Source organism: Schistocerca nitens, chromosome 4 (assembly GCF_023898315.1).
Source record: "Schistocerca nitens isolate TAMUIC-IGC-003100 chromosome 4, iqSchNite1.1, whole genome shotgun sequence".
Lineage (NCBI taxonomy): Eukaryota > Metazoa > Arthropoda > Insecta > Orthoptera > Acrididae > Schistocerca > Schistocerca nitens.
In genome coordinates, this window is record NC_064617.1 from 144,378,417 (window position 1) to 144,397,728 (window position 19,312).

The 19,312-nt window shown below is 45.2% G+C and overlaps 1 protein-coding gene across 6 annotated transcripts in view; it reads right to left on the bottom strand.

Moving 5' to 3' along the window:
* LOC126252976 (uncharacterized) overlaps nucleotides 1-19,312 on the bottom strand; it is an 802,035-nt gene that overhangs the window by 154,092 nt on the left and 628,631 nt on the right. For all 6 annotated transcript variants that reach the window (XM_049954000.1, XM_049954001.1, XM_049953997.1 and 3 more), the window contains exon 5: nucleotides 12,803-12,944. In XM_049954000.1, the coding sequence (XP_049809957.1) occupies nucleotides 12,803-12,944 (142 nt within the window). The remainder of the gene's footprint in view (nucleotides 1-12,802; nucleotides 12,945-19,312) is intronic.

The following is a 19,312-nucleotide window of genomic DNA, read 5'->3' on the forward strand; positions in this document are numbered from 1 at the left end:
GTCGGAGCACCCGACGGGCGAAGACGACATCTGGTCCGGAGCGGGCAAGAGGTCCATGGCGGAGGACGGCTGGTCACGGGAAGCAAGCGGCGGCGCGTGACCCAGGGAGGCGCGAGGCGGCTGCAGCGAAGCGTCCGCTGCTGGCGGCGCCGGCGGCGGCTGCGGCGGCGCGACGCCATGAGGCAAAATGGAAGGCATCGTCGGTAACACCTGGGGATGAGGCGAGCCAGTAGATGGGTCCCCAGGGCGCTGACCTGACGGCTCCGTCGCTGAAAGCAGACGGGGAGCGGCAGAACCCAGGCGACGACAGAGGCGCAGCTGATTGAGATGCCGACGCACCTCACCAGAGGCCCCCAAAACCAAATACATCGCGCGGCCGAGGCAGCGAAGAATGCGCCCTGCGAGCCAACGCTGTGAACCGCGATAGTTGCGATAATAGACAACGTCGCCAGGAGCAAAAGCAGGAGTCTGCCGCTGCACAGGAACCTGATGTGGCGGATGCAGCAAAGACATCAGAGTTCGATGAGGACGACCATGGAGCAACTCAGCCGGCGAGCGACCATCGCGGGGCTGAGAGCGATATGAGGACAAAAAGAGCAACAAAGCGTCCTCCCGAGAATGCGACTCTTTCAACTTCAACATCTGTGACTTGAAAGTCCGGACCAATCGTTCCGCGGCACCGTTTGACTGAGGCGAAAACGGCGCGGATGTCAGATGTTGAATACCATTGGCCTTGCAGAACGACTGAAATTCTGCGGACATGAATTGTGGGCCATTGTCGGAAACAATAGTCTGCGGAAGACCTTCAAGGCAAAAGATAGCAGACAAGGCTTGGATGGTGGCAGAAGACGTCGTGGAAGACATCCGGACAACAAAAGGAAAATTACTGAAAGCATCGACCACAACCAACCATCGAGCATTCCAGAACGGACCAGCAAAATCGATGTGCAAGCGTTGCCAAGGGGAAGTGGCTTTCGGCCATGCAAAGAATTTCCGCGGCGGTGCGGATTGTTGTTCGGCACACGCCACGCAAGAGGAGCACATATTCGTAATCGCAGCATCGATTCCGAACCAAGTACAGTGCTGTCGAGCAAGTTGTTTCGTTCGCACTATACCCCAATGTCCTTGGTGAAGAAGCCGTAAGACAGAGGACTGTAACGAACGTGGGACCACGACTCGGGATTGATCATTATCGGAACGCAACAACAAAACACCACGTCGGACAAAAAGTCTCTCCTTGTGAGCAAAAAAACGGCGAACCAAAGGATCCTCGATCCGTGACTTTGACAAGGGCCATTGCGTAGCAACAAAACGCAAAACGGAAGCAAGGACAGGGTCAGCAGCTGTGGCAGTAGCTACACGACGAAAATCAATCGGAAACGATGCGACCACGTCATCGGTTTCCGAATCAATGAACATGCAAGCAAGTTCGGAAGAATCGAATGCTTTATCCTCAGCAACAGGCAAACGGGACAACGCATCAGCGTTGCCGTGCTTAGCAGTGGACCGATACAAGATATCGTAGCGGTACTGCGAGAGAAAAAGTGACCAGCGAATGAATTTCTGCGCTGTACGTGGAGGTACAGGCTTGTTCGGAGGGAAAAGCGATGTCAACGGTTTGTGGTCCGTGATGATGGTAAAGTGACGACCATACAAGAAATCGTGAAACTTTGTTACACCAAACACAAGAGCCAAAGCTTCCTTCTCTATTTGGGAATAATTTCTTTGCGCAGATGAGAGCAATTTGGACGCAAAGGCAATAGGGCGATCATGCGAGCCATCCTTGTGCGCAAGCACAGCACCGATCCCGAAATCCGAGGCATCTACCATCAACAAAAGGGGTTTTCGGGGATCGAAGGGCGTAAGGCAAGTATTTGAAAGTAACGCCGATTTCAACTGGCGAAAGGCGCGTTCGCATTCCGTTGTCCAGACGAACGGAACACCTTTACGGCGTAAGCGATGAAGCGGAGCTGAAATGGAAGAAGCATTGCGCACAAACCGATGATAATAATTTACCTTACCCAGCACACTCTGGAGCTGTTTTAAGTTCTGCGGTGACGGCAAGTCCTGAATGGCACGAAGGTGCTCTGGACTCGGATGTATACCTTGGGCGTTAAGGACATGGCCCAGGTACGGTAAGTCCCGAGCAAAGAACACACATTTGTCCTTCCTCAAGCGAAGACCATTTTGTCGCAATACCTGAAATAATGTTCGGAGATTTTGCAAATGTTCTGCTTCTGTCTTTCCTGAGATTACAATATCGTCCAGATAGTTCGCAGCCGTAGGGACCGACGCACAAATAGTTTGTAAATATTGCTGAAATAAAGCAGGGGCGGATGCACACCCGAATGGCAGTCTTTTGAAGCGATACAAGCCAAGATGCGTGTTAACCACTAAGACGCGCTGGGATTCTTCGTCCACAGGTATTTGCAAGTACGCATCTGCTAGGTCCAATTTTGAAAAATACTTTCCCGGGCACAGTTTGTCAAAAAGATCTTCCGGACGGGGCAAAGGAAAAGTAGCAGTCACAAGTTGTGGATTCACAGTGGCCTTGAAGTCCACGCAAAGTCTCAGTTTTCCGGAAGGTTTTGGCAAAATGACTAAGGGTGAGGCCCAGAGAGAAGCCTGCACACGTTCAATTACACCTTGAGATTCTAATTCGGCTAATGTTTTTGCGACCTCATCACGCAATGCGTGGGGAACATTGCGCGCTCTGAAAAATTTTGGTTGCGCGTTGTCTTTCAGTTCCAAATGCGCTTCATAGTTCTTAGCGCAACCAAGGCCCGGTGCAAAAATGTCTGCAAATTCTTCACAAAGACTAGAAACACTGGCGGAAGGCACAGTCTGATTCACTGATAGGACCTGATTTACAATAGACATATTAAACAATTGAAACAAATCTAAGCCAAACAAGTTCACTGCACTAGAGGAACGAAGAACATAAAATGACACAAGTTTCGTCTGTCCCTTGTATGTTGCAATAAGGCTGCACTGTCCTAACACAGGGATCGGCTGTCCTGAGTAACTAGTTAACGTAACATGTGCGGCACGCAATGGCGGGGCGCCCAGTTGTTTGTACGTGTCGTGATTGAGCAATGAAACAGCAGCTCCGGTATCGAGCTGGAATGGGATCACTTTTCCTGCAAAGTCTAAGTCCACAAAAAGTTTATTGTCTTGTTGACGACAAGAGCGACTGTCTCGTGCAATTTGAACTGATACAGGTACAGAAGCACTTGCAACTTTACGGGATTTCCGGCGACGGCGACGCACACTGTGGGTGGGACGAACACAGTCACTGTCAGCTAAAGTGTCACTGGACGGGTGGGCATGAACTACATGAATGTCCATGGGCGAAGGTCCACGAGCCTGATTGTCCTGGGTTCGATTCCGGCGCGAAGCAAAAGGCCTGGAATTATTGCGAGTGTCTGATCTAAGCTTTTTCTGGCAAACACTTTGTACATGGCCTTTCTTTTGACAGTAAAAGCAAATAGCTTGGCGTGACGGGCAATTTTCACGCGAATGTCTAGTTGCACACCGCGGGCAAGATTTCACTGCATTTGCTTGCTTACGCGGCGCACGTGGTTGCAAGCTAGGCGGCCGCTGCGAAGTCGGGCGCGAGGGCCGCTTAGCGTCCCGTGCAGCGGGCCGGGCGGGCCGATTAATGTGACACACGGCTGGCGAAGTTTCAAATGATGCCTGAGCAAAGTCAAGTGTGTCTTGCCTGTCCAATATGTCTATCACTTGTTGCAGGGAGGGATTAACTAGCTTCAAAATCTGTTCCCTTATGCGAACATCAGAAACGTTCTGTGCAATTGCATCACGCACCATAGTATCTGAATATGGGAGGCCACATTCACAGGCAAACGCGCAGTCTCTAGTAAGGCCTTGCAAAGTTGCTACCCACTCCCTATTAGTCTGACCGGCCGTACGTTTTGTACGAAAAAACGTATACCGTTTGGCAACTACATTTACTGTTTCTTTGAAATAGGCATCTAAAGCCGACAAAATTTCCTCGTAGGTCAGAGTTGCTACGTCGCGTCGGGGAAACAATTTCACTATCACACGGTAGGTAGACACACCTACACAAGAAAGCAAAAACGGCTGCCGCTCTTTACCTTGAATTCCATAAGCTGTGAGGTGGAACCGGAACTGATCGGCCCACTCAGTCCAGCTTTCGGTTGTGGCTTCAAAGGGCCGAAATGGCGGTGCGACAGCGTTGTGTGGCTGCGGTAGCGAAGAAGCGGCTGCCGCCGCATCGGTTTGCAGCGCACGTTGACCCTGGACGAGCTGTCCAAGGGCTTCCAATAACGCCTGCGTCTGCTGATTCTGCAAGCGAAAAAATTCGGACAGTACATCTGGAGAATGCGGCGAAGCCATGACACAAGCAAATTAGAGCAAGTATAACACAAAGACTGCAACGTGGGCGCGGCACCACTCCTCGGCGCCAAAATATTGTTGTGTCGATTCCCTAAGGTCTCGACACAATGAGTGGCTAGGTGCACGCGAAACTAACGCAGACGGGCGTAAATTCTGAAACAGGAGACTGGATGAAAACTATAAAGAAAAGAAGAGAGATTTTAATATACTTAACTTTAATGTAGTCTTGTTCTTGTTGAAATACATCTCTTGCATAGTAGTAAGCAATTAGCAAGGATACACATGGCGCCTTGCTAGGTAGTAGCGATGGACTAGCTGAAGGCTATTTAATCTGTCTCTCGGCAAATGAGAGGAAGACGTGATACGTGTGGTCGCAAGCTATGTCGTCCGTACAACTGGGGCGAGGTCATGTCCGTGTCTTGTGACCTGCCCTGTGGTGGCGCTACGTTTGCGAATACACAGTGGCGACACGCGGGTCCGACATGTACTACAGGACCGCGGCCGATTTAAGTTACCACCTAGCAAGTGTGGTGTCTAGCGGTGACACCACACGGACCACTGTGTACGGACCACTGTGTACGGACCACTGTGTACGGACCACCGTGTACTGGTACCTCTGTAGGGACTCGTACATGTGTGATGATGCCGTAGGTGGCAGGGATACAGTGAAACGATGTGGACAAGTTAACAATAAAACTTTCTTATAACTTGAACTCTACATGAAGCAGGTACACCTTTCCTTGTGAGGCTTGGGCGGTGCAGCTTTGAGTCTCGACCCACACGCCTCAGACAGAAGGCAGCTGGCGCTATGACGCTGAGCCCTTCCCACCGATCCCCCCCGCCCCCCCCCCCCCCCCCGCCTTGGCCTGAGCATCGGCGGCGGCAGGTACAGATAGAAGGCCAGCGGGACTTGGCACCAAGTCCTGTGAAGGACCCAGTCAGTCAGCAGACGAGACCTGGTCTCGAACCAGAGACTGCTGCTGGCACTGCCCAGTCGCTTCACAGTCCAGTATTGCTCTAGCAGCGTGTTGTCGCTACTCAGCGATGATCAAGTCCCCGAATCGAATGCCTTCCTGTCCTCAAATTCAGCCTCATTTACACTCCGTTACTGCAACTGGTGACGGCAACCAAGTCCTCCAGCCCAGACTGACTGTCGTCTAGGCAGGCCACGGATGGAGCATCACTGGTTAAATACAAACTGAGGAGCGGGCATTGGAAGTCAGAGTTGTCGCACTGGTCTGTCTATGTCAATAACATTAATCAGTGGCAACAAATACAAAATGTACCCTACGTTTCTGGATCACTCAGCGCTCCGCTTCACATTTTGCCACAGTGTCACAACTTTTCGCTTCAGACTTCCAGTTTAGTTATTTCTGCAGCGTCTCTGTGTTCAAAGCCACTCTTGTGTATGACTTATGCGTTGTTATTTCATTGTGCATGATCGACAGAATGACGTTGCGCTCCCTTCTCTGTTAGGTCATTCTGTCGCACCAGCACCTTGATTCTCCGGCTCGGGTGGTGTGTGGCGTAAATTCGGTCACGTACTCATGCTACATGCGATATCAGCTGTTCTACATCTGCATCTACATCCATAGCCCGCAAGGCACCCGACGGTGCGTGGCGGATGGCACCTTGAGTACCTCTATCGGTTCTCCCTTCTATTCCAGTCTCGTATTGTTCGTGGAAAGAAAGATTGTCCGTATGCCTCTGTGTGGCCTCTAATCTCTCTGATTTTATCCTCATGGTCTCTTCGCGAGGTATACTCCTCGGTGAAGGTATGTTCTCGAAACTTAAACAAAAGCCTGTGCCGAGCTACTGAGCGTCTCTCCTGCAGAGTCTTTCACTGGAGTTTATCTATCATCTCCGTAAGGCTTTCATGATTACTAAATGATCCTGTAACGAAGCGCGCTACCCTCCGTTGGATCTTCTCTATCTCTTCTATCAACCCTATCTGGTACGGATCCCACACCGGTGAGCAGTATTCAAGCAGTGGGCGAACAAGTGTACTGTAACCTACTTCCTTTCTTTTCAGACTTCATTTCCTTAGGATTCTTCCAATGAATCTCTGTCTGGCATCTGCTTTACCGACGATTTATTTTATATGGTCATTCCATTTTAAATCACTCCTAATGCCTACTCCCAGATAATTTATGGAATTAACTGCTTCCAGTTGCTGACCTGCTATATCGTAGCTAAATGATAACGATCTTTCTTTCTATGTATTCACAGCACATTACACTTGTCTACATTGAGATTCAATTGCCATTCCCTGCACCATGCGTCTATTCGTTGCAGATCCTCCTGCATTTCAGTACAATTTTCCATTGTTACAACCTCTAGATATACTACGGGATCATCCAAAAAAAGCCTCAGTGAACTTCCGATGTTACCCACGAGGTCATTTATACATATTGTGAATAGCAACGGTCCTATTCTATGCTGGCATTCCAGTCTAGATATTGCGTACTGACGTGCATTGGCCTCAACTCTAGTGCTGTCGCCGGCTAGAATAAAACTGCAAAAAATTTTCACTTTCGCCCAGAATATCGTTCTGGGGCACAACAGTTCGGACAATTTTTGAACATTCGAAACTGAGAAGGATGGGACCGAAACAATGCTGGAAGGGGGCACATCTTTTACATAGTATGAATACTTCGAATTGTCGTAAAAGTTCAGGAGTACAGATATTCTGGCAAAAGCTCTTATTCACAAAAAAGTTAATTGTGTCTCAGCGTCCTGAACGAATATTACCGAAGTGTTAACTTAAATCTCCATCCATTACCATATGGGAAACTTTTCCCTAATGTCATACCACGGTAACACCTGCATGACAGCTTTATTATGTGGGTGGCAGGAAAATGGGCCTGTCGAAGACCGATCGTTCGGATACTTTTGTGCATGGCAGTACTTCGTCGCGTGTCCATTTGGACACCATGAGAATCTAGCAGAAACTCTCAGAAAACTGCCGTGGAATATGGTATAACAAATGTTTTGTGCCTGAAAGAGAACCTTACCCGCAATTTGCAAAACAAATCAAGTAACGTATTGCTTCGTTTGAACATACATCTTTCAATGTGTCCACTACGAGAAAAACACATTCTGGCTTAGACACAGAGTGGTCTTTCCTGTAGCATCCGTGCATGTAATGAGAAGAGGGAAAATGATTCTTCTAGATTGTGTATCTTCCATCACATATAGCAAAGTGACTTTACCGTCCGTTTCATATTGAATATGTGAATCTGCTCCCCCACTCTATTCAACTGAGTCAACAATTTGATAATTGCTGCATTTTTAAGTGCTTTTTTCTGTGACAAGGAAGCTTTTTAGTGTTTTTTGATGTATGCAATATAGAATGAGTGGGGAATGCATGAATTGTAACTGATTCTACATAAGATTATCGTCGGAAGGACATATTTTACTTGATTCTCTTGACCTGAAAACTTTAAATATAAATAGGTACTTCAAAAATTACGTATTTCGTAATATAAGAAAATAATTACGCACTTGTTGTAACTAACATGTATTGGAAACGTAGAAAACATACAGACCATAGTGAAATTTTAGGTACAAAGGCGAATGCATCTCGGGTCAATTATTCGCGATTCTGAAAATAACCTACGTCGGTCATTGGGTTTCGGTGTTGAAAATTCTTGACTAATGTGGAAGTATATTTAGTAAACCAAAATAAGGACTGATGTTTGCTTACTAATGTGCAAATTAACAGATGAATCCAAGACACTTTCATGCAGTTACTGTGATTTTAAATATTTCACAAAATTGCATACATTCATAATATGGCAACATCAACGTTCAATTATGGCTTTTTGTTGCAGTGCTGACAGTTTCTTTTCACGTGTTCTGAATATGTGTAAGAAACAACGTGGATATTTATTTAGGAAAAGAAATGATGGAGGATATTCCACAACAAATGTAGTGTCATGGTCTGCACTATAAAATACTGTTGGTAATAATCCGTCGGATCTGCAGTCGAATCATAGAATTGCTTTGACCTGGCCGCCATCGTCGGGTGAGACAATTACTTGCTAAGAGTTGCCGGCGATATTTACCAAGCATCGTTTCCTCCTAAAGCCCACTGAAGTATCGGCTGAAGATGATTGTATGCTCAGACTGAAGAGCGAAAAGGCTACGCTGAGCAATTTTACGTAGTCACATAAAAGACTTTTGCTTTGTATGAAGTACTCGTGAGACTTGCCACACTGGCATCGAGCCTAATTTACTACCCGAATAATAAACTGTAAAGGAAAACCCAACAAACGAATAACAAATATTAATTTAACTGCAGTCCATTTCGTATACTTGTGAAGCGCATAGCAATGTTTAGGATCCGGATCTTATGTCCATCATTGCAAGGAAACCAAAATTAGTGCTCGGTTTGCTACGTGGGTTGAGAGATCGAGACTGAATTTGTGTGGTATATTTCTTAGCTTTATTTCCTCCTGATGTCACGCTGCACTTCTAGGCCAAGAGGTATTTGCGATACAAATCGTTGACTTTGACCAATGAGATAACTGCTGTAATGGCACTATTTTTTAAGCGCTGTTGTCATATTTTCGTTGGTTTCGAGAATGCAGGTATAATAACGGTGGTTCCAAGAGTTTTCATACTTTTAATCTGTGTTGCGTATGAGAAATAAGACTGCCTTTTCTATTTAGGAAGGAATTACAATTCTAAATCTATTTATATTCTGGCCACGAATTATTTACGATAACTATTTTTTTTAGTTCCTACTGTATGTAGTCATGCCTACTGCAATTACAGTATTTGTTTTTATGATATGCGATCCGTTTTTAGTTTCATTAATCGAAAAATTTTTGTTTTATTGATATGTGACCAATATAATAGTAATTAGTACTATTTTCTTTCTCCGACGAAGTAAATACACTGAATTTTACCGTCTGTGTCATTTACGTTTCAAAATATTCTCAATGATAAGACGTTATAGTTATCTCTTTTGCGGCATTTTCCGCTTGTTCAGTACGTCACTGGTAAAATCCGACGGCTACTATCGCGATTTCCTCTTCATTCTCATTGGTATTGGTATCGTTTTTTAGCTTCATGTATTAGTGCGGGTTTCTGGATTTCTGTATTCAGCTTTTTAATTGAACTATATAACACAGGTCAGGTAATATTTCCGATACCACGTTTCGTTAACTGCCACGATTTTTTGTTGCCTATATTGGTATCGGTTTCTTCCGTACTGGTATACGGCTTTTCAATAGGTCAAGCTTATTTTTGGATTCCAGTTGTAGTAGATTCAAGCTAATGTTGTAGTTTTCTGCGTCTCTGAAACCTTGTATCGTGTTTACTTAGTTGTTTCAAAAACATGACCTGATTTCGAAACACAATATTTATTGAAGAAGACATGCTAGAAACATGGGATGGACTGCAAAATACGAACAAAATCGTAAAGTTGTAACTATGCTATTAAAAACTCTCTTTGTGTCCACTAGCAGCAGCACGAACATCATCTAGACGATAGCTAAATCCGTTATTAACTTTACACAATGTATCTGCTTGCACCCAAAAACATTTGTCGATGTTATCGCCAGTTGGAAGAGACAGGATGCTTGTGCAAAAGTAAGAGTCCATATCGACCTCACGCTTCTGATGACATAGTGGAAAGAATTTGGCAACGTGCGCCAGCGTTCGCACTTCCCACGCCCGGGTTCCCGGGTTCGATTCCCGGCGGGGTCGGGGATTTTCTCTGCCTCGTGATGACTGGGTGTTGTGTGATGTCCTTAGGTTGGTTAGGTTTAAGTAGTTCTAAGTTCTAGGGGACTGATGACCATAGATGTTAAGTCCCATAGTGCTCAGAGCCATTTTTGAATTCGGCAAATGTTTACGCAGAATCCACGAAAGTCTACTCGCCGCGCATGCAAAGAAGTGGCAATGCCTCATACGACTGTGTGACGAGTGTTAAGGCGTCGTTTGGTCTGCAAACCATACAGAGTACAATTAGTGCAAGCTCTTAGGGTTGGTGATAAAAGGAAGCGGATTGACTTCAGCAGTGCTCTGCTAGAGGACATGGAAGACCATACATTTTTACCACGGTTAATTTTCAGTGATGAAGCAACATTTCAAGCTAGTTGTAAAGCATATGGGGACTCCATAACCCTTTAGACATTATTCATCACGAAAGAATCTTACCTCAAGTGATAGTTTCGTGTGCCATTTCACATGAAAAAGTGTACAGTCCCTTATATATTTAGGAAAACACAGTGACCTGAATGAACTGTCTTCAAGCGCTGCAGAATTGGCTTTTTCCACAACTTCAGGAGGACTCTAAAGACTTCATTTGAGAACAGCATGCAGCTTCATCACACCGGTACAATGACACTTTTTCTCAATGCTGGATAGGGCGTCGGAGACCCCGAGACACTACCCCGCATTCTTGGCGTCCAAAATCGCCAGATATGACCCAACGCAATTTTTCTTGCAGGGATATGTGAAGGAAAGGGTCTTCGTTTCGCCTTTACCTGGTGACATGCAAGAAGTGGACAAGAGAATAACAGCTTCCATAACGTCTGTAAAATCAGGTATATAATGTAAAGTTTATGACGAATTTATCTGTCCTCTAGGTGTTGTCCGTGCTGCTGCTGGTGGGCACGTAGAACATTTGTAATTGTTGTTGTGGTCTTCAGTCCTGAGACTGGTTTGATGCAGCTCTATATGCTACTCTTTCTTGTGCAAGCTTCTTCGTCTCCCAGTACCTACTGCAACCTTCGGAATCTGTTTAGTGTATTCATCTCTTGGTCTCCCTCTACGATTTTTACCCTCCACGCTTCCCTCCAATACTAAATTCGTGATCCCTTGATGCCTCAGAATATGCCCTACCAACCGATCCCTTCTTCTAGTCAAGTTGTGCCACAAACTTCTCCCCAATTCTATTCCATACCTCCTCATTAGTTATGTGATCTATCCATCTAATCTTCAGCATTCTTCTGTAGCACCACATCTCGAAAGCTTCTATTCTCGTCTTGTCTAAACTATTTATCGTCCACGTTTCACTTCCAGACAAGCTACACTCCATACAAATACTTTCAGAAACGACTTCCTGACACTTAAATCTGTACTCGATGTTAACAAATTTCTCTTCTTCAGAAACGCTTTCCTTGCCATTGCCAGTCTACGTTTTATATCCTCTCTACTTCGACCATCATCAGTTATTTTGCTCCCCAAATATCAAAACTCCTTTACTACTTTAAGTGTCTCATTTTCTAATCTAATTCCCTCAGCATCACCTGATTTAATTCGACTACATTCCATTATCCTCGTTTTGCTTTTGTTGATGTTCATCTTATACCCTCCTTTCAAGATACTGTCCATTCCGTTCAACTGCTCTTCCAAGTCCTTTGCTGTCTCTGACAGAATTACAATGTCATCGGCGAACCTCAAAATTTTTATTTCTTCTCCATGGATTTTAATTCCTACTCCGAATTTTTCTGTTGATTCCTTTGCTGCTTGCTCAATATACAGATTGAGTAACATCGGGGATAGGCTACAACCCTGTCTCACTCCATTCCCAACCACTGCTTAAGTTTCATGTCCCTCGACTCTTATAACTGCAATCTGGTTTCTGTACAAATTGTAAATAGCCTTTCGCTCCCTCTATTTTACCCCTGCCACCTTCAGAATTTGAAAGAGAGTATTCCAGTCAACGTTGTCAAAAGCTTTCTCTATACAAATGCTAGAAACGTAGGTTTGCCTTTCCTTAATCTATTTTCTAAGATAAATCGTAGGGTCAGTAATGCCCCACGTGTTCCAACATTTCTACGAAATCCAAACTGATCTCCCCGAGGTCGGCTTCTACCTCTTTTACCATTCGTCTGTAAAGAATTCGTGTTTGTATTTTGCACCCGTGGCTTATTAAACTGACAGTTTGGTAATTTTCACATCTGTCAACACCTGCTTTCTTTGGGATTGGAATTAGTATATTCTTCTTAAAGCCTGAGGGTATTTCACCTGTCTCATACATTTTTGTAACAGCATAGTTGAAACATAAAAATTTTGTGTTTTGCCATTGATCCCATGTTTGTATTATGTTTCGATCAACAAACAGGGAGTTTTGAAATCAGGTCAGTCTTTTTGAAGCACCTTGCATTTCCGTAGTTTTATTGTTGTTATTTTAGATTTCAGTTTGTGGCCGTCCATTACCTCCTATTTCCTGCGGCTGACGCATAAGCTTCAATACGTATTCTTCCTAACTGATAATATTCCGTATTTTATATTTATATTGTGGTGTCACGTGAACAGGTGATGATGTCATCGGTCATAATTTGCAGATCATGCATTCCATTTCGGAGCCTGTTCTGACGTCTCTGGACCAAGTCGGCAGGTGGTGTCGAAAGTTACGGCTTGCTGGAGACAAATGGCCAGGTGGCGTGGCAGGTAGGGGCCGACTCACCAGGCACGGTGTAGTTGAGCTCCGCAGCACTAGGCCCGCCGTACGGGCCGGACTCCACACGCACGTTGTACGCACACTCGTGCAGCACGTGCGGGTCGTGTTCCACCTCAGACACCACGGGCGGCACCAGGGACCACGTCTCCTGCAACGCAAAACACGCAGTCACTCGTCTTCTTCCTTCGTCGCCGTTTCAGCTCAACAAAGGTTGTTCCTCAGCCAGAGTATACGCCAAGACAAAATACTAAATGACACACTGCGAAGCAGTTATTTGAATGGGACGGATATCTGTAGATTTGACGGTCATTAAAAGACAAGTAAATGGTTACAATTTCAGGACAAACTGGATGATTTGTTCAAGAGAAATAGCTCCAAAAATTAAGAAAGCTACTAATGCGGTCCACCTCTGTCTAATATACGAGGGTCACACCAAAAGAAATGCACACTATTTTTGTAAAAATACAGTTTTCATCCTGCATGTGTGAAAGCTTTACAGTGTGTAGATACATCCTTCCCGCTTGCTTTCAAACTTAGTTCAACCTGTTCCCGTGAGTGGCGCCGTCACAGCATGTCTTCAAGATGGCTGCTATACTTGACTTCCGTCAGAAGCAACGTGCTGTCATAGAATTCCTGTGATCTGAAAACGAAACAGTGGGAAACATCCACATGAGGTTGAAAAAGGTGTACGGAGATGATGCTGTCGATCGCAGTACAGTTAGTCGGTCGGCAAGCAGGTTACGTGATGAAAGCGGACACGGCAATATTGAGGATTGTCCTCGCAGCGGCAGGGCTCGTACAGCATACACTCCAGACAATGTGCAGAGAGTTAACGAATTGGTGACTGCTGACAGACGCATCACAGTGAACGAATTGTCACGCTCCGTTGGGATAGGGGAAGGAAGTGTTTGCAGAATACTGAATATGTTGGCGTTAAAAAAGGTTTTTGCCAGGTGGGTTCCCAGGATGTCGACAGTGGCTCACAAAGAAACAAGAAAACCGGTATGCAGCGAACTTTTGGAACAGTACGAGAATGGTGGAGGTGAATTTCTTGGAAGGATTGTGACAGGTGATGAAACATGGCTCCATCATTTTTCACCAGAGACGAAGAGGCAATCAATGGAGTGGCATCATGCAAATTCACCCAAGAAAAAAACATTCAAAACCACACCTTCTGCAGGAAAAGTTATGGCTACGGTGTTTTTCGATTCCGAAGGACTCTTGCTTGTGGACATCATGCCAAGTGGAACCACTATAAATTCTGATGCATATGTGACGACAATGAAGAAACTTCAAGCTCGACTGAGTCGTGTTCGACAACATCGGCAAAAGCAAGACGTTTTGCTGTTGCACGACAATTCACGGCCACATGTCAGTCAAAAAACCATGGAATCGATCACAAAACTCGAATGGACAACACTCAAACACCCGCCTTACAGTCCTGACCTGCCTCCATGTGACTATCATCTCTTTGAGAAACTGAAAGAGTCTCTTCGGGGAACAAGGTTTGAAGATGATGACTCCCTTGTGGACGCTGCCAAACAGTGGTTCCAACAGGTTGGTCCAGAATGTTACCGTCCGGGTATACAGCCGCTGGTTCCAAGGTGGCCTAAGGCAGTTGAGAGGGATGGAAATTATGTGGAGAAATGAAAATATTGTTCCTAAAGGATGTATCTACACACTGCAGAACTTTCAAACATGTAGAATAAAAGATGGATTTAAAAAAAAAAAAGTTGTGTGCATTTCTTCTGGAGTGCCCTCGCACAAGCCGTTATTCGGCTTGGCACTGATTGAATGCTGGATGCCCTCCTGAAGGACATTGTGTCGAATTCTGTTCGATTGGGGAATTAGATCGTCAAAATCTTGGGCTGGTTGTAGAGCCTTGTCCATAATGATCCAGACAATTCTCAATTGGGAACGGAACGGGCGACCTTGCTAGCCAAGGTAGGGTTTGCGAAGCACGAAGACAAGCAGTAGAAACTCTTGCTGTGTGCTTGCGGGAACTATCTTGCTGAAATGTGAGCTCAGGATGGTTTGCCATGAAGGGCAACGAAAGAGGATGTATAATATCGCCAACGTACTGCTGTGGTGTAAGTGTGCCGTGGATGACACCCAAAGGGGTTCTGATACAAAATTAAGTGGCGACAATCAGGTTGGTATCCCACCGCAGTCAGGGGCGTCTCCAGACACGCCTTCGCTGGTCTTTGGGGTTCAGTTCGAAGTGGGATTGACCACCGATGACTCCAGTCAGTGAGATTATGGGCCGAATGTGCCCGACACCACTGCAGACGAGTTTCTTGGAGTACAGATGTCAACGGCTGTCGGTGAAAGGGGTGCTGGGAGCGCATCTCAATTCCTGTGAGCCACCTGTTAATGGATGTTGTGTTTATTGGAGTACCAGTTGCATAATGATCAATCTGGGGCTCTTATCGGTACTCACGTTGTGTTGCCTCTCTAGGTCGACCATATCCTTCTTGACACAGTGTTCAGCCATGGTTCAACCATTCCTGCAACCTCCGTCGAGTAGTGGCATCGATCCTATTCAAACATTGAGCGATTCGACGATTACTCGCACCGGCTTCTTCTTTCAGCCCAACTAAACGTCCTCTCCTTGTGGAAACCTATCCCTTCTTACCATGTATGTATGTGTGTGTGTGTTTGTGTGTGTGTGTGTGGGTGGGTGGGTGTTTGTGTGTGTGTATGTAAAATTTCCTTAGCACCTATTTCACTTATAGATTGGTAGGCGGCTACACTTCAGTGATAGTTTTCTGTTCTATCCCGTCTTACCATGTATCTGTGGACATGTCCCTAGCAACTATACACTTATAAATAGGAGGCAACTCTGTCTGGCAATGGCTTACCCACCAATTTCGAATGGTATTGTAGACTAGAGCACACAGCAAGGTGAATGTTTACACACACACGATCAGAAGAGGGGAGCAAACCTGTTTCAGGCATCCTCAGTTCAGTCACACACTCCAAGGTGAGCACCACTGGTTCATTCAGCCTGTGGTAGTGGAATAGGGCAATGTTGTCTCCTGCACTGTGAACTGACTTGCCATTTCCAAAAACATGAACCTTTCCAGCACAGGCTGTAGTCTCTGTTAGTTGTGAAATGCGTCCTCAGTCCATCCTGCTACATCATCGTTATTTGCAGAAAAGTATTCCTTTGCCCTCCCATTATCATCTCCTCCCATTCACCATATAGGAGGCTATGGATGCAGTCCTCAGCTGTATGCTCTCAATTGTACATATTTCCCTCGAAAAGTCAGTATTTTCTACTCTAGCTTTTTCACACCAGTTCAAGAGTTTTTGCAGTGGTGGCAGAAAGGTTGTGTGGGTAGGGGTGACTATAGGACAGTCTTGCATGCCCTCTGGTGGCAGTATTGTGAACTAGAGCAGTCGGTCTCCAAACTTTGAGGGGAACATGCGCAATCGGAAAAAGTAGGGGTGGGGGTGGTGAAAAGGGGGGTTGGGGAGCAGCGGCTTGTGTGGAGGACAAACCAGCAGCAGGCTATCACTACTAAGAACAAATTTCCTATCAAAACTCAAAATAAAGAAATAAATAAAAACTGTACCTTTCAATCTTCCTCTCCAGTAGCTCAGAAATTCACAAGTGGAGAAGGTGAGAGGAAGTGGAGGAGTGAAAGAGGAAATTGGGGAGGGGAAGGCTGGGGGATTTCCTAGGAGAGGAGAAGTGGCTAAGAACTGAACAAGTGGCCCTTTTCCCAGATGATTGGGTGAGGAGGAGGGGTAGGGGCATGGGTGCTGGGGGGGGGGGGGAGAAGGGGAGAATCACTTAGCAAGTTAAGGGGCCCCTGGGGCGAGGAGAGCGACAGGTTGAGAACATAAATCAATCACTCTTATTAATGGACCATATGACTTCATTTATGTGGCTGCAACTAAGCAGAAAACGAAACACGTGTCGGCATCCTATAATATGCTACTACGATTGATGTCACTATTAACGTAAAATCCAGCTATCGATGGGAGTACAAAATGGCGTACTTTTGAGCCGCGATCAATAAGGTATTAAGAGTGCTTTGCTAGAAACGGAAATCAGCGAGGAAGTATCTAATATAAGTCACAATTAATAATATCTATAGAATGGCAGTTATTGAACTACATGAAATAAAATTGTCATAACTTCTGAACAGTTAGCGTTAGGACATTCAATCTGCACGGTTGGCTGCGGGGTATGATGGGAATTAATATGCGCAGTATGGTTTGCTTTAGCGACGAAACCCATTTTCATGTGAATGGGTTTGTCAATAAGTAAAATTGGCGCATTTGGGGGAATGAGAACCCGCTTTTCGCGATCGAGAAGTCTCTTCACTCTCAACGAGTGACTGTGTGGTGTGCAATGTCCAGCCATGGAATAATCGAAGCGATATTCCTTGATGGCACAGTGAGTACTGAACGGTACGTGAAGGTTTTGGAAGATGGTTTCATCCCCATTATCCAAAGTGACCCTGATTTCGACAAGATGTGTTTCATGCAAGATGGAGCTCGAGCCCATCGGTGCAGCAGAGTGTTTGATGTCCTGGAGGAGCACATTACCGACTGCGTTCTCACTCTCGGGTACCAAGAGGCTACTGGCATAAGGCTCGATTGGCCGCCATCTTCTTCGGATGTGAACACATGCGACTCCTTTTTGTGGGACTATACTGCGCTATATCATCGCCAACGATGGTAGACATATCGAACATGTCATAACCTAAATCCGAATATCTGTGGTGACGTTCACATGTTGACTAAAGTACGTGCGCGCCATAGTCTGTAACTAATTTAGGTTTTTTTCATGTAGTTCAATAATTGTGTCTCTGTATTATGCTAATGTAGTTAAAAGACCATACAAGAAGATGAAAAGAAGCGAATTACACAGATAATTCTGTCAACTCAGCGAATACTGTCACCTGTAATGATAGCAATGGGGAGCTGCTAGGTACGCTGCAATGACACAACGGAAGAGTATCTGGTAAAAGAGCATAGTGGCTGCTTAACATTTCTCAGCTCGGAAGTGTACAAGTTCAATTGTAAAGGCTGTGATAAGATTTCGTTGGCTGAATGGGCAGGACCTTTTTCTCGTGATGTAAAAACACGCCTTTAAAGAGAATGTTAAAATAGCATGTAGTCGTCACTGGGCACATTATGAATGGCATTAAAGCCGATTTAAAAAATCTGCACCGAGATCAAAAACGAGCTTTACTCAACTTATTAGAAGAAATTATAATCTATGCTAACTTAAAAAATAACTATTTTGTCCTGCAAAATAATGGTCAGGTCCTGCAGAAAGTGTCATTACTTCTGTCTCTATGCTGTTCATTTTTGGAACACAATGTACGACCAGCTTAGAGACAGAAGTGATGACATTTTCTGCAGAAACTGACCATTTTGCAGGACGATGCTCAAGCATGTACAGTGCAAGCTGTTACTGATTTGTTTGACTGATGGGGCTGCTAAGTGCTACACCACCTACTGCACTCCCCTGGCTTAAGCCCTCGTGAGTTCAACTCGATTTCTAAACTGAAGGAAATACTTCACGGCATTCAGAACTGCTACAAATTTGTCGGGCAATTGACCGTGCCGCTCGAACTGTCAACACAGCTGACACTGCTAAGAGTATCGTACGACTTCCACATCGCTGGCAACTGGTTACACACAATGCTGGTGACTACTTTGAAGGTCAGTAAAACTTTGAAAGACATATCTATTTTGTACGAGCTGTAAATAAATAGTTACCACTATTAAATTTCCATTGCTCGTATTTTACGCCCTCTTATCCCGTAAAAAATGATCTGATATACAGGGTGTGCTAGAAATGTTATGAGTTATGACAACTTCGAGTGGTTGTAGAGGGAGCCTTGAGAAACAAATCACGGATAGGAAACAGTGTCTGTAAAAGTTATCCAACAACGCGACATAGGCTGACGGACCATAGGAGGAATGTCACGGAGTTTTATAAGAGAAAAACATGAAATATTTGCGAATTCGGACAACTATCAGCTGTACAATACGATGATCTCAGTGATGATTTGTGCCAGACCGGGAGTCGAACCTGAATTTCCCAATTACCGTGAGGAATCGCCCTACCATTAGGCTATCCGAGCATGACTCATGAAATAGTATTTCCGAACAACACAGCATTGAGAAATGCTGTACTGTGTCTCGTAATGTTCTTTGTTAATTAGTGTTTCCGCAACTGATTGCCACAATCGCCAGTGGAGAAAATAAAACTAGCTGCTTTGTATAAAGGCCTTGTTTCCTATGAATATGATGCTTTGTTGCTTTGTTGGATGGTAGTATCGGACACGGGTTTCCATTTGCAGTTTATTTTTCTCCTGTGTACCGAAAACCGCTGCAGGTTTTAGAGGATTCCAGGAGAAGAACAAACTGCAGATGAAAATCGATGTAAGAAACTGTTATCTACCGAGACAACAGAGCATGGCATTCAAAAGAGACAAGGCCTTTCTATGTGTCAGATAGCTCCATCCTCTCCACTGGTGGCAATCAGTC